Source organism: Alnus glutinosa, chromosome 5 (genome assembly GCF_958979055.1).
Source record: "Alnus glutinosa chromosome 5, dhAlnGlut1.1, whole genome shotgun sequence".
NCBI classification, from domain to species: domain Eukaryota; kingdom Viridiplantae; phylum Streptophyta; class Magnoliopsida; order Fagales; family Betulaceae; genus Alnus; species Alnus glutinosa.
The window spans coordinates 31,647,685-31,662,325 of record NC_084890.1 but is presented as its reverse complement, the minus strand read 5'-3'; the positions used below and the strand labels follow the sequence as shown (position 1 = coordinate 31,662,325).

At 36.2% G+C, this 14,641-nt stretch overlaps 2 protein-coding genes across 2 annotated transcripts; one reads left to right on the top strand and one right to left on the bottom strand.

Annotated features, from left to right (window-relative positions):
- Positions 1 to 908: 908 nt before the first annotated feature.
- Positions 909 to 2,763, bottom strand: LOC133869262 (uncharacterized). Its single transcript, XM_062306219.1, has 3 exons — positions 1,747 to 2,763; positions 1,080 to 1,668; positions 909 to 985 (listed from the first exon to the last, which is right to left on the bottom strand). Exons 1-3 carry the CDS (start codon positions 2,761 to 2,763, stop codon positions 909 to 911), a joined length of 1,683 nt encoding a protein of 560 aa, XP_062162203.1.
- A 5,960-nt stretch (positions 2,764 to 8,723) lies between these two features.
- LOC133869261 (uncharacterized) lies at positions 8,724 to 11,168 on the top strand. Its single transcript, XM_062306218.1, has one exon. It carries the CDS (start codon positions 8,724 to 8,726, stop codon positions 11,166 to 11,168), a length of 2,445 nt encoding a protein of 814 aa, XP_062162202.1.
- The last annotated feature ends 3,473 nt before the right edge of the window (positions 11,169 to 14,641 follow it).

Genomic DNA, 14,641 nt, shown 5'->3' with positions numbered 1-14,641 from the left:
CAAAATACATTAACAATATGTGCATCCAATAATCAAACATGTACAAATATGTACATCAACAGCCCTTTTTGCAAAATATCAATACAACACAAAATATGTGCACATCACATGAACACCCAGTAGGGTAACAAAATACATTAACAATACTCTCGGGCATCCACAACCCGGATACAAGCATCCATTAACATAAAATGTGTCTTGTCTTTGTCTTGTACATCAATCTATTTGAATTGGTTGTGATCCACCTTGCTGCAACCCAACCAAGAGATAGGTCAATCAACATGTATTTAAATAACAATTAACTAGCCCACATAGGGTAACAAAAGTTAAAAATTAGTATGTGGCCAACCTTTGGTTGCCTCTTGTACACGGAAGACATTCTCCTTTCTCTTGGTCTTCGACGTATGCTTGTTCCTCGAGGTATGCTTCGTGTTCGAGGTGTCCTTGCCGGTTGACCTGATGGACCTGCAGGGGCAGATGGGCCTACATGGGTAGGTGGACCTGCAGGGGCAGATGGGCCTACAGGGGTAGGTGGGCCTGCAGGGGTAGATGGGCCTGCAGGGGTAGATGGGCTTGCACCTGATGGCCCTGTCCTTGATGTACTTCCCTGCCCATATTTGACAAACACATTAGTTATAGAAATATGGTCATTGAACCAGTAAATAGAAATATAGTTATTCGACCAGAAATACCTACCTTCGGTTTCCTAGGCTGTTTGGGATACTTCTTCCTATTCGGGTTGTCGGGTTCACGGCAACTCCTAGCATTGTGCCCCTTTTCACCACAATTTCCACACCGCACATCGTATCCCTTGCGACTCACTTTGATGCTCTCGTCTGGCTGCTCATTAACTCCTCTTTTCCTCTGTTTTTTGGGCCTCCCGCGTTGTTTCCTTGGCTGCGGTGGTTTTATAGGTTCCACACCCTCATCAACAGGCCACTCATCTGGGCCAGGCATAGGACAAATCCCGGAGGCATAGGACTTTCTGTACGTATCCATCATGTACCAATGGCTGACATAAGTCTTGGGTTTTCCTTTATTGAGGTATATTGCACAAACTGCATGGGGACAAGGAATACCATTAAGTTGCCACCTCCCACAGCCACATGTTCTTCCTTGAAGATCCACCACCCGCTGAGACTCATGGGCACTATCGACCTCAAACTGCATCTGATTGCTCCACCGGCAAATATAGTTCTTCGCCTCTAACTTGTTTCTCTCCAACTTCTTCACAATCTTTGGACAAATTACATTCGGTGTCGTTGCTGCCCCAGCATTTTTCTTACTGAACCGGTTCATAATCTGCCACCGTATAGTCTCGAAACAAGTTAGTATCGGCTGGCCTCTTGCTTCCAACACCCAAGCATTGAAGCTCTCGGCGACATTATTTAGCAAGATGTCGCTGCAGCTGGTGGTTCGAAATGCGTGCCTTGCCCACATTTTTGGGTCAACCCCCTCAATGTACTCGAGAGCTTTTTTGTCCATACCTCCAATGACAGAGAGGTAGTACTTAAATTGGACTTCATTGGGTGCCCTAGCTGCACCCCATAACGCGTCCTTGAACTCCTTCCCCTTCCATCCCTTCCCCTTCATGTTTGCATGCAGGTGCCTAACACAATAACGATGCTTGAGGCCGGGCATTAGATCCTCCAGAGCATCGATTAGTCCCTGTGTAAACAATAAATAAATATCAAACAAATGTTATTAAAATAAAAATGACCATACGATAATTGTATTAGATATTACCTTCTGTCGGTCCGACATGAACGACCACATATGCTCCCGCGGAAGCCCAATATACTCCAACAGTTGGACCAAGAACCATGTCCATATCTCCTTGTTCTCGGTCTCGCATACCGCAAATGCAATAGGATATATGTCATCATTACCGTCACGGCCGATTGCGGCATGCAACTGCCCACCCCATTTCGTCTTAATGAAACATGCATCAACACATATCATCGGCCTACATCCTGCCAAGAATCCTTCTTTACATGCCATCAAAGAAACATACATCCTTTGGAAGAACACTCCGTCCCTTTGGATGTAAGCCGAGCTACCGGGATTCCACTTCCGCAATGCATTGCAATACTCTCGGGTGTGACAATCGAGGATTTCGATTGCCATCTTCTTTGCACGATGGCAACTCAATATTGTCATCTGCACGTTGTAATCTCGGCGTATCATTTCCTTCAACGCCCTAGCCTTAAAGCTTCTTTGGTCTCGAAAAATCTCTACATATCGATTTGCAGCCCACCTGATAGTTGCCTTCTTGTTGTAGTAATCACTGCCACAGTTATGCTCATCATGGAGAGTCTTGATCTGAAAATACTTTCTACATGGCGTCCAGGAGGCATGTATTTTCCATTGACATAACGATTTGCAGTGGGCGGTTACCCGTTTTTGCTCGTTATGCACATACTTGTAATCAAAGTTATTTTGCACTGCGAATAGTTGCAATGCTTCTTTAAATTCTTTCGGGTTAGTAAACCTCAACTCTACACTTAACTCCACTGTCTGACTCCAGTCTCGCTTTTTCTTCCACTGGTAATACCTTTTCTTACGCTTTACAGTTGACCCTTCACTGTCTTCTTCACCACTGTCTAGACTGTCAAAGTACTCACTGTCATATGAATCCGCGTCCGGGTCATTTGCTGCATCGACTCCAATTCCCGCGTTGGAATCTTTATCCCAAGTCTGAAACCAGGTATTTATATCATCATTCGGTTCCCGTAGGACATCATGTTCCTTCCCTACAAACATGTCCTCCTCCTCGCCATCAGTCAACTCAAAATCACTCAACTCAATGTCCTCATCCTCCTCCTCCTCCTCCTCCTTCTTATCCCTCTATTTCCTTGGCCGCCCGGCTGGCCGTTTCCTTGGCTGCTGTGGTGGATGTTGTACTGCTGCTGGCTCTTGGGGTGTCTGTTGCACTGCTGGCACTTCTGGAGGAGACTGGGTCAAAAGCAAAATAGGGTTTACCACTTCAATTGGAAGAGGTTCTTCATGATCCACAAAAACATGCAGCTTTTTCTTGCCACTACTCAGCAGCCCTTCTTTTAGAGTAGCGAAATCACCATCTTTGGTAAGACCGTGTATTTGCTCGTTGGTCTCATCATCAAACTTGTAGTACATTTTGGGTATGTTGCTGTATTCATATTGCAGGTAGCACTCCAAAATGTTTGTCAAATCTCCAAACTTGAACTGGGATGCATCTATACCGGCGATTGTAAGAATGTATCCGCCAATATAGGCCATCCTGTGTCCAGATAGTGACCCATTATGGTAAACAAGTAGGTCAAATGTTGGATCTGACATTTTCTGCACCCTGTGAATTAAACAAAAAATGATCGTCACACTCTAGCAATACAAACTGTAAAATTAACTACCAAAGAGATGGGCAAAGAAAGTATGTAAAATGTAAACTCACACGGGCACAAAAGAGGGGCTTCTTAGAAAGTCTCTTTTGTTTTCCTCTCTTTTTTTTTTTTTTTTTTTTGATGTAGTAAGTAACATGACACATTTTTGGGATGTTTTTCAAAAAATGATCTTGCCTTCAGATAGGCATAGTCATTCAACCTTCATCCTCAAGTTTATTAATGATTTCTGTCCCGAACAATAGGAACTTTATGTTAGTGGGTCAGGTTTAGTTAATAAATGTAAATCATCCTAAGTGTCAGTCATCGTTTTTGTTTTGAAAAAATAAGTCTGTCTGTTAATTGGTGAAGAATTGAAAAAAATGAATTAGTCCTGTAATTGGTAAAAGTTATATGACTTCTAGAGTGAATATGAGTATATATTTGGTGTGTGTTCGTGTGCATATCTATTTTTAATAGATTGACTTTCTCTTGTCTGCAGCATGGGAGGCTTGGTTATCAAGCAGATGCTTTATAAAGCTAAAGCAGAAAATATTGATAACCTTGTGAACAACACCATTGGAGTTGTATGCGTCAATCAATAATTTTCACATTGCAGATGCTTCTTAGACAGGATGTATAGTGCTTTTTGTACTTTATTGTTTCCTTTTGCACAGTTGGGACCCTCTTGGCCAACATGTGCAACCACAAACACAACAGATAAAGACAGATATGCAATAAAGTCATACATTCAATAACGCAATGTGCTCAACAACAACCCAACCAAACTGGTTGTTGGTTTTCTTTGCCCAACAAAAGACAAAAACATGTGACGATGGCCAGGCCTTACCCAACTCGGGATACACCCACAACAACTGAAAGTTTCGGTTTTTATAACCTCATCACTTTTCCCAACAATCGACAAGCATTTGTTCCAAAAACCAAAACAAAGATTCAATCGACAAGCACAATACACAATCCATATATATATAGGACGAAACAAACTTCTAAAAACACAAAAATGGGCAAAATACCTCGGAATGTGCCGACTTGATGAGTGAGTGAAATCCACTTCCTTCGACGTCCGGCCGAGGTTAGGTGAAATCCCCTTTCTTCGATGTCCGGGAGGGAGTCGGCCGGTTCTGTGGAGTCGACGGGAGAGAAATCGAGCGACAGTCCGGGAGTCCGGGAGGGAGTCGGCCGGTCGAGAGAGAGTCGGCCGAGGGGGATTTTAGGGATTAGGGTTCTTCACTTCTTCACTTCACAAGTTAATTTTAGGGATTTTGATTTCTTTCTCAGATTAACGATGAAATGATTTAAGTTTTTTTGTTTGAAATATTTGATTTTCAGTTTTGAGTTTCTTAAATTGCAAAAAATAGTTTTCCCCCCAAAATGAAGAAATGACGTGGGTGTGTGATGTGGAGGTGTTTGGGTGATTTGGAAATTAAGTGGATGCTGACGTGTTTCATTGGACAGATGTCGACATTCTAGTGGTGCTAAGTGTCAGTGACGTGGCGAGCCGTTAGTTTTTTGACGGAGAAGTTAACCGAGGTACTTATTTGGTCATTTCCAAAAATTTAGGTATCATCTGTGATGCGAATTGAAACTCAGGGACTAAAAAATAAAGTTGCCAAAACGCAGGGACTAAAAAGGTGTTTATCCCTAAATGTTTTCATGCATGGGAAGTAAGTCACGTAGGGAGAGAGGGAAACGGAGCTGCCCAACACCTTGCAAAACTGGCTATTTCTAGGCAATTAAACAAGGTATGGGTCGACTCTTATTCCAGCTGTCTCTCGGGAATTGTAAATGTTGAGCAAATTATTTCAAATATTAATAACATTCCAATTTCCCTTAAAAAAGAAAAAGTATAGCTATCATAATGTTCGAATGACATTATGACCTTGTAGATATACCTCCATGATGCCAAAATTAAATTGAGGATATATTGATGCTTAGGATAATGATCTACAACCTACGTATAAATGATGTTCATGCACTCTTGTGAATAGTGACGTGCATGCACTACCATGTGAATAGTCGTTTAAAAATAATTTAGAACTAATATACTGTCTTGTGTGAACATGATAATTGCGAAGAGTTCCAGTTGTTGGAGTCTACTCAGCAGTAAAGGAAGAGATTGTAAGTATAATGAAAAATAAATAGACTCTTAATTTAACGTGTGTGTGTGATCAATTGTGCAACAAAATATTAAATGCAAAATTTTGGAGTGAGAAAGTTGGATTAAAAGGCTTAGCCATGCTAACGATTCTGCCTTGAAGTATTTGAAGCTCTGCTAATGCTAGGCAGTAGGCATCATCTTGGCGTTCTAAAGCCAAGAGCCACAAAGACCTTACGTCAGATGTGCATCACCTAAGCTGTGCTTACGATGTTGGGCAGCGGTTTTCGGCAGATTTCAGCGGCAGGTTTTGGTGGTGAGTTGTTTAGGAGTAAATACAGTGGGATTAGAATGAACGGTAGAAAAATGAATTTTTCTCTAGGTTTCGCATTCAATTCCTCATTTAGGTTGACCTCCCGCACCGGCCATTTTGCCCTTCCAGAATGGTACAAATGCCCAACATCATGATTGACATCAACGAAACCTCAACAAGTCAATGATATCATTGATATGTGTGTCTATAAAGTAGATACGTCAGCATGTGACGGAGACAGAATTTTAGGGGTAGAATTAAAAAGAAAAAGAACTGAAACAAAATTGATTGTTGAATTTATTAAAGAACATAAGTAAAAAAATAAATGAATAATTAAAAATTTATTTAATTATCATTTAAAACATGTAAATGTGTATGCTTTTCAATTGAGCGTGCAGAAAAATATTTTAATCTTACGCTAGGGCTTTGGGAAACGTATATATAGCACTATTTGACAATTATTGCTTTTTAACTGTAGACTTTATTTTGAGAAACATATACAGCTATTTGCTTTTTAACTGTAGACATTGGCTTTTGGGAGTTGGCTTCCGGCAGATTCCAGTGGCGGCGGGGCAGAGATAGGATTTAAGATTTGAGGGGTCAAATTAAAAAAAAAATTAGAAGGGCCAAAATTATAAAAATAACAAAATTTAAGAATAAAATTAAATATATATAGGAATTTTTTTTTTTTTTGGGGGGAAACCCCTGGCCTGCCAGGGGTAGCTCTGCCCCTGAGTGGCGGCGTTTGATGGTGGGTTGTTTAGGAGTAGATACGGTGGGATTAGATTAATGAATGGTAGAAAATTAGAGGAATTTTTCTCAATAGTTGGTTTGGGTTTAAAGATCCAGTGTTGTTATCTCTATTTAATTTGATATTTTTAATTTTTTAGTTAATGTGTCAATTTTTTATTGGTGGCTATAAAAGAATGATTTTATACCAAATCCGGATTGAATATTGTTTTCTCTTCTTTGAAATACGAGATGTCAATCTCGATGATATAGGTTTCATTTGAAAACATTTTTTTGAAATTCTTTTTTAATAAAGAAAATTAAAGCTTAATAAAAGAATTCTAATAGCAAGACACTCAAATAGCATGTTTGGATGCAAATGAAAAAATAAAATAAAATAAAATTTACTTGCTACAGTATTGAATGTTTTATCTATATTCGTAATTTTTTAAAAACAAATCACATTTTATCTAATTTTTTCTAATTTTACCTCATAAGTCAAACCATCAAAACATCTTTTTCAATTTAATTTTACCTCGAAATTTATGCACCAAATAATAATTAAATTCAGATTTCAAAAATCAAACACCCAAACGTACCAAAAATTATTTTCATCTTTATGTCATATTAAAAAACGTTTTCAACCAAAAAGTAAAAACAGCCCTCTAAAAAGTTTTATCAAATGAACCTATAATATATATACTTAAAAAAAACTGTTAATTAGCGGCGTCAAATGATCTAAAAGCATCGCTAACTAATTAGCGACATTTAATTACCGACGCACAGTGGCGGAGACAAAGGGGGGCGGGCAGGGGCGCTCGCCCCCCCTAAATGGCTGAGAAATTTTTTTTTTTACAGATATTTTTTAAAAAAATTACATTAAAAAGAAGAAAAAAAAAATTGTTGATGCTAGCCCGCCCCTCCTGCTGATAACAAACGAAAAAAAAAAAAAATTACATTTACATGGAAAAACCAACCGTCAAAGAAAATTTTATCAAAAAAAAAAAAAAAAAACCAACAACAATCATTAAATTCTCACTTGCTCAGGAAGAGGAACGGTCGAACGAACAATTTTGTGGAAAAAAAAATACCAATCTGCAAAAGCCAACCATAAGAAGCCATTAAGCCAATAATACAAATCTTCTTCTCTGACCTCCGGCATCTGAACCACCTCCTCGCTCCTCGGCAAACTGCAGTCGGCAATATCTCGCATGGTAAGCAGTAAGCAAGCCATCTACCTTTTTTTTCTTTTCTTTTCTAGTACTGGGCAATGGGCATAGACGCATAGTGGATGAGACGAATAATATATAGACTGCAGATTTTCTTTCATTTGCTTTTTTCTTTCAAGATAACTAGATAAGGGGCGATTGGGCGAAATATGTGGTTGAGAGGTTCACGACTTTTCAACGTTACCATATATATATTTTTTCTTTCTTTCTGTTTTGTTGATTTTCTTTCTTTCCTTTTTTTCTTTTGTTTTTCCAACTTATTTTGACTTTTCAACGTTGCCTTTCCAGGATTGATTTTTTTTTTTTTCTTCTTTTTGTCGACTTAATCTAACTTTTCATATTTTTTTTTCTTTTTATTTTGTTGACTTCTCTAACTTTTCAATTTTTTTTTTTTATTTTTTTTTTTGTTTTGTTTTGTTAATTTATTGACTTTTCAGATTTATTTTTTTTGCCTTTTTGTTTTATTGACTTCTTTTCAGGTTTTTTTTTTTTTTGAATTGTTGCAATGTGAGTCATGTGACTTGTCAGGCCCACAACCACATTTTTTTTCTTTTTCTTTTTTTTATTAAGTTAATTTTCTTTGTATTGCTTTTCTTTATTACTTACGGTCATTGCAAATTGCAATTTGAAGCATATATAATTTTATTGACTCATCTTTTTTTATTATAGTTTTTTATTTATTATTCTGATGAGAACAACATTGTCATTTTTTATTTTTATTTTTATAAGGTTTTCTTTATACTTTGGGATTGGTTCAACTGGCCAAGTGACAAGTTTCAGTAGAATTTTTGCCACTCTCAGGTATGTTATTTGCTATTGTTTGTTAATTTGTTAGATTAATAGCTATCAGAATATGCTAATAATTTTATTAGAATATCATTAGAGTATGTGTCATTAGGACATTAGTTGTTTAGTGTGAAAAGTCTTAATACTAATAGATAAATAAATTTTCAGGTTTCCAAAAACTCTTAAATTACAACATGAGCAAGTCAAAAACAATTGATGCATTTTTTAAGAAAAAAGATGCTGATTCAAATTCTAAAACGTCTTCCTCAACATCTAATCAACAAACTTTAGCTCCTGAGCAAGTTGCTTCTAAGATGCCAAGAATTGAATTTCAAGAAGTTGAGTCAGTTGACATTTCTACCCTACAACATGATCCAGGGTTACGTCCTCAAATGTGGGAATATCCTGTTAATCAACAGGATGAAATTAGACATGCTTATCTTAAAGACGGTCCATATAGATTCATTCCTCCTGATAGTCCTGGATATCCGTTTTCAGGAAAAGGAAAAAATCGTCGGAGATTTCAATCATCTTGGTATAAAATGTTTCCTTGGTTAGAATACTCTCCTACAAAAGATGCTGCTTATTGTTTACCCTGTTATCTATTTTGTAAAAAGCCAACGGGACGGTTTGGAGCTAATGCATTTACTATTGACGGATTTCGTAATTGGAAGAAGGTTAATGATGGTATGAATTGTGCTTTTTTGGTCCATATGGGAAATGGGCCATGTTCACCTCATAATAATGCTGTTAAGTATTGTGACACTTTGATGAATCAATCTCAACATATTGATAAGGTGATAGATAAGCAAACTTCAGAAGAAAAAATGAACAATCGATTGCGATTGAAGACTTCAATTGATTCTATTCGGTATTTAATATCTCAGGGATGTGCTCTTAGAGGTCATGATGAAAGTCCCGATTCATTAAATCGTGGCAATTTTCTTGAGTTGATAAAACTTATCTCCATTTACAATGAGGATGTTGCTAAGGTTGTTTTAGAAAATGCTCCACAAAATGCTAAATATACTTCACATCATGTCCAAAAAGAGATTTTACATGTCTTGGCAAAGAGGGTACGAGATGCAATTCGTGAAGAAATTGGTAAATCAAAATTTTGCATTATTGTTGATGAGGCACGAGATGAGTCTAAGAGAGAACAAATGGCTATTGTTTTGAGATTTGTTGATAAAGATGGATTTATACAAGAACGCTTCTTTGATATTATTCACGTTAAAGATACATCGGCGTTGACCTTAAAAAATAATATATCTGATGTTCTTTCTCGATATTGTCTTGATATTCAAAGTATTCGTGGACAAGGGTATGATGGTGCTAGCAATATGCGTGGTGAATGGAAAGGATTGCAAGCATTATTTCTTAGTGATTGTCCTTGTGCATACTATGTTCATTGTTTTGCTCATCGATTGCAATTAGCATTAGTTGCTGCATCTCGAGAGGTAGTTTATGTTCATGAGTTCTTTTCAAATTTGAATTTCATTATCAATGTGGTTGGTGCTTCATGTAAACGTCATGATGAACTACAAGCAGCTCAAGCAGCAGAAATCGCACATTTGATAGCTATTGATGAACTAGAAACTGGAAAAGGAGCTAACCAAATTGGCACTTTGAAACGAGCTGGTGATTCTCGATGGGGTTCTCATTATCATTCTATTTGTAGCCTAATAAGGGTGTTTGGTCCTACTTGTTCAGTGCTTGAAAATATTATCAAAGGAGGATCTACTTACTCTCAACGTGGGGATGCTAATGCTGCTTATAAAATGATTACATCCTTCAAATTCATATTCATTTTACATTTGATGATGAAAATCATGGGTACTACCGATTGTCTTTGTCAACATTTACAGCAAAAATCTCAAGACATCTTGAATGCTATGAAGCTAGTTTCTAGTACAAAAACACTCCTCCAAAAATTGAGAGATGAAGATTGGGATAATTTGCTTGAGGAAGTAGTATCTTTCTCCAAGAAATTTGAAATTGACATTCCAGATTTGAGTGCTCGTTATGTTGAAGGTCGAGGTCGTCATCAACGGGATCACATCACGGTCGAGCATCATTATCATTTTGACATATTCAATGCTACTATAGACTTTCAATTGCAAGAGCTCAACAGTCGATTTGATGAAGGAGCAATAGAACTTTTGACACTTAGTTCATCTTTGAATCCAAATGATGCTTATAAATCCTTTAACATTGATGATATTTGTAGTCTTGTGGAGAAGTACTACTCTCTTGATTTTTCTGAGCAAGAGAAAATTCATTTGAGATATCAGTTGAAGCATTTTGAACTTGATGTGCTTAATCATCCAAAATTAAAAAACTTGTCTTCCACTGCGGAATTATGTCAAGGATTGATAGAGACAGGAAAATCAGAGATATACTATCTTATTGATAGATTGATTCGTCTTATTTTGACTCTTCCAGTGTCTACGGCGACTACTGAACGGGCGTTTTCAGCTATGAAGATTGTTAAAACAAGACTTCGTAACAAAATGGAGGATGAGTTTCTTGCAGATAATTTAGTTGTCTACATTGAAAAGGAAATTTTTGAAAGTTTCAATTCAGATTTGATACTTGATGATTTTGTTTCTCTAAGGGCGCGTAGGATGCAATTTTAGACACTTTGTACTTTTGTATTTTGTGTTTTTTATTTTGTATTTTGTATTTTTTTTTTTTTTTTTTTTTTTTTTTTGTATTAGTGCCTACATGTTAACTGATACATCAATTTGGCATATATTTGTGAAGTTTGATAGCTACATTTTTTGTGATACATATATTATGTTATAATTTATATTTTGAATTGTTATTACCATACTTTTATGTATTATAATAAAAATCTAGTATATATATATATAAAAAAAATTATTATTTTAATTCCGCCCCTACTAAGATAGATTCCTAGCTCCGCCACTGCCGACGCATGTACAGTGCCGCAAAAGTATGGTCGAGAAATTATATTTTTCGACGCTTAAATGCAAAGCGACGCAGATTTGCGTCGCTTACATATGAAATGACGCCAACACGTTGGCGTCGCTTGTCTGATCATTCACAAACGTCGCCAGTTAAAGCACATATATATAGTAATATATTATACGTTTTGCAAGCATGCAGTTTTTTTTTTTTTTTTTTTAATTAAGAGCAGTTTGTCTTCTTTTGCAAGCACATAATGCAGACATAATAAACGTTTGTCTTTTTCCATTAGCACTCTGGTACTCAATAAATGTAAACCTCTCATACTCTTATAGTGAACAATAAGACGAAAGAGTAAAAAGTAATTGCAATATTATTAAGAATTGGTCAAAAGGAGGCAAAATCCTTCGAGTACATAGTCTCTACACTTTAACAGAACATCAAAAACAAGTATTAACTAGCTAGATTCTTTTTCTCTTGCCCTACTGTTGGCGGATTTCTGCTTTCTTCTTCTGCCAGTCTGTCCAATACACTATCAGCATCTCCCTGGAAAAGAAAATAAAAGAAATCAGAAGAAAAACTAACACTTAAATCCATGAATTTTTAAATATAAGTCTTAAGAAATCAGAGTCAAAGATGGACAATGAAAGAAAAATGTACAGAAAATTCTGGGAAGCTATTAATATATCATAAGCACTCCAACACATACATTCCATGGCCATTGTTCAGGCTACTTTTAGTCACAAAGGATATTTCAAGGCTCAATGCACATACCAAAACATAATTGGTGTGCACTTAAAATGTTTATTACCAAAACACCTTCCATAAAGTCATCATAAAAAATCTAATATTATGTGAGAGTGAAAGTAATTCTATAATTCAAACCACAGAAGTTTCAAAATCACAACGTCAGTAGCCATTTTAACGACACACATAGACGCACATAATCAAAATGCAATTTTGTTTCTTTTTCCTTCTAGATGCCACTCTGAAATTTCTAAAATTTCTAGACGCCATTTTAGCAAACATTCTGAAATTTCCTCTTTTTTTTCCCACACTTTCCTGGCATCAAAACAGAGCCAACTCAAAAAAAAGAAAAGAAAAAAGAACTAAACGTACTTCAACATATAATAAACTAATAAAAAGAAAATCGGAGCGAAAACTCAGCTTCCAAAACCTGGAACTAAAAAAAGAAACCCTAAATTGAACAAATTCTGCAAAATAGGGGAGAGCAGCGAATAAGAGGTTTCTGAGAAAATTCCAGAAAGAAAATGAGGGTATAAAAATCTTACCGGCCGAAATGTTTGTGAGAGCGAAGAATTTGGACAAAAAAAATGGAATTATGCTTCGTGCTTTCCATGGAGAGAAGTGCCGTTCATTTGTGAGAAGCTGCAGAGATTAGAGGCGGATCGGAAGAGAGAAAATGGAAAAGGTAGATATAGGGTTTCTCGGGTGCTTACATATATTATATTATTAGTTCCCCTCATTCTCGACGTTCTATACACAACCGACGCGAAAAAGAAAAATAGCGTCGTCTCTCTTAGGAAGCGACGTTAGTTTAAGTCGTTTATCTAAATCGACGTGAATTAACGTCGCTTTAATTTGAAACAACAATAAAGGTCATATTTCACGACGCTCGTTAGAAACGGCATTAATAAAAACGTCAGGAAAAGCCAATTTTTTGTAGATAAAAGAAAATATATAAAACAATTGCAGCAAAAGCATGCTAGTATAAGTACTTTTAGTCTCTTCCCCCTTCTTTGTCACGAATTGAAGGAAGGATAGTGCAAAAGAGAATGTGCGGCCAACAGGCCGCGGTAAAAGAAAATATGAAATGTATTAATGAAGATAAGACATTAAAACCCAATATAATTCTCCAACGATCTTTATTCCTCAAGTAACAAGCTTTATAGCGGGCATACAATTAATACGTGCATGATTCTGATAAAGATAAAATGAAAGATAAAACGAGTTTGAGATAACATAGTATCTCTTTATTCTTTACTAATAGAAATATATAGGAATCATCCTCCAGCTAGCCGTTGCTTGTTTGTTCCTAGGACTCTTGGAGATAGTCCTCATGCCTTTTACTTTCTTTCTGTTACGTAACAGGATAGTGCAAGAGATCGTGAATTGACGGGCGGCCAACAGGTAAAAGAAAATATGAAATGTATTAGCTAATACATGATTAAAAACCAGCAGATCACATAACGTAGAGACGAAAAGGAGTGATTTAATTAGTAAATAAGGAGTGAATCTGTGCATCTCCATAAGATGTATACGAGTAGTCGTTATCTAGTTATTTACTTTAGAGTTAATATTGCAGTAATTATATGCACGTGTTAGTTATCTAGTTAGCACTATGGTGCATGCACTTGTTTCAGTAGGAGTTTATCTCCAATGATTGTAGAAGTTCAAGTCATCCTATATTTTTTTTTTTAAAGGATGATCCATTAATAAAGAGTAAACATAATTATTAATTAACATTAAACCTTGTGTCTGTAAAATAAAAATTTAAGGTGTAAGCTTTTTCGTCAAAAATTTAAAAATACAAAAAAAAAAAAAAAAAAAAAAAAACCAACCTAAAAATTTATCTTATATATATATCTCTTTAAGTATTTAAAAATTATTCACGCCACATAGCATATGAACTGGTGTGTGATTTGTGTAGATCCATCTTTTGTTTGCTGGCGAGTTTCGCACATCTGTGTTGTCACTTATAAAAATTAGAGTAGTGATTCACTACCACCTAAATATACAACTTTTCACCACCTTGTCTATGTGGCAAGATGGTCCCCCACTTTAATTTATTTTAAAAAAATAAAAAAATTCAAAAAGTTGTGGGGGACCACCTTGCCACATAGGCAAGGTGGTGAAAAGTTGTATATTTAGGTGGCATTGAATCATTATTCTAAAAATTATTCATTAATGCACAACAAGTCCCAAGTAGTTTTAATATGTCAAAGCCTTTAAACACCCCAAATCATATAACATGAAAATTTGCTAACCCAAAGATATATATATATATATATATATATATGCGTAATATGCATAGTTCTAAATGTTATATTAATATCCTTCTTGAATCCTCTAATTAATATCTTTCTTGTATCCTCTAAAAAGTATCACGTATATATAGAATTACCGTTTTACGGGTTCCGTATCTTAGGGGCAACTCCAT

Excerpts from the sequence above, each read along its gene's own strand:
- LOC133869262 (XM_062306219.1), bottom strand. The coding sequence starts at position 2,763 with ATGTTTGTAGGGAAGGAACATGATGTCCTACGGGAACCGAATGATGAT. Across the intron at positions 1,669-1,746 it reads TCATGTCGGACCGACAGAAG|GGACTAATCGATGCTCTGGA; the intron begins GTAATATCTAAT and ends TTGTTTACACAG. Across the intron at positions 986-1,079 it reads TGGGAGGTGGCAACTTAATG|AAAGTCCTATGCCTCCGGGA; the intron begins GTATTCCTTGTC and ends GGATACGTACAG.
- LOC133869261 (XM_062306218.1), top strand. The coding sequence starts at position 8,724 with ATGAGCAAGTCAAAAACAATTGATGCATTTTTTAAGAAAAAAGATGCT.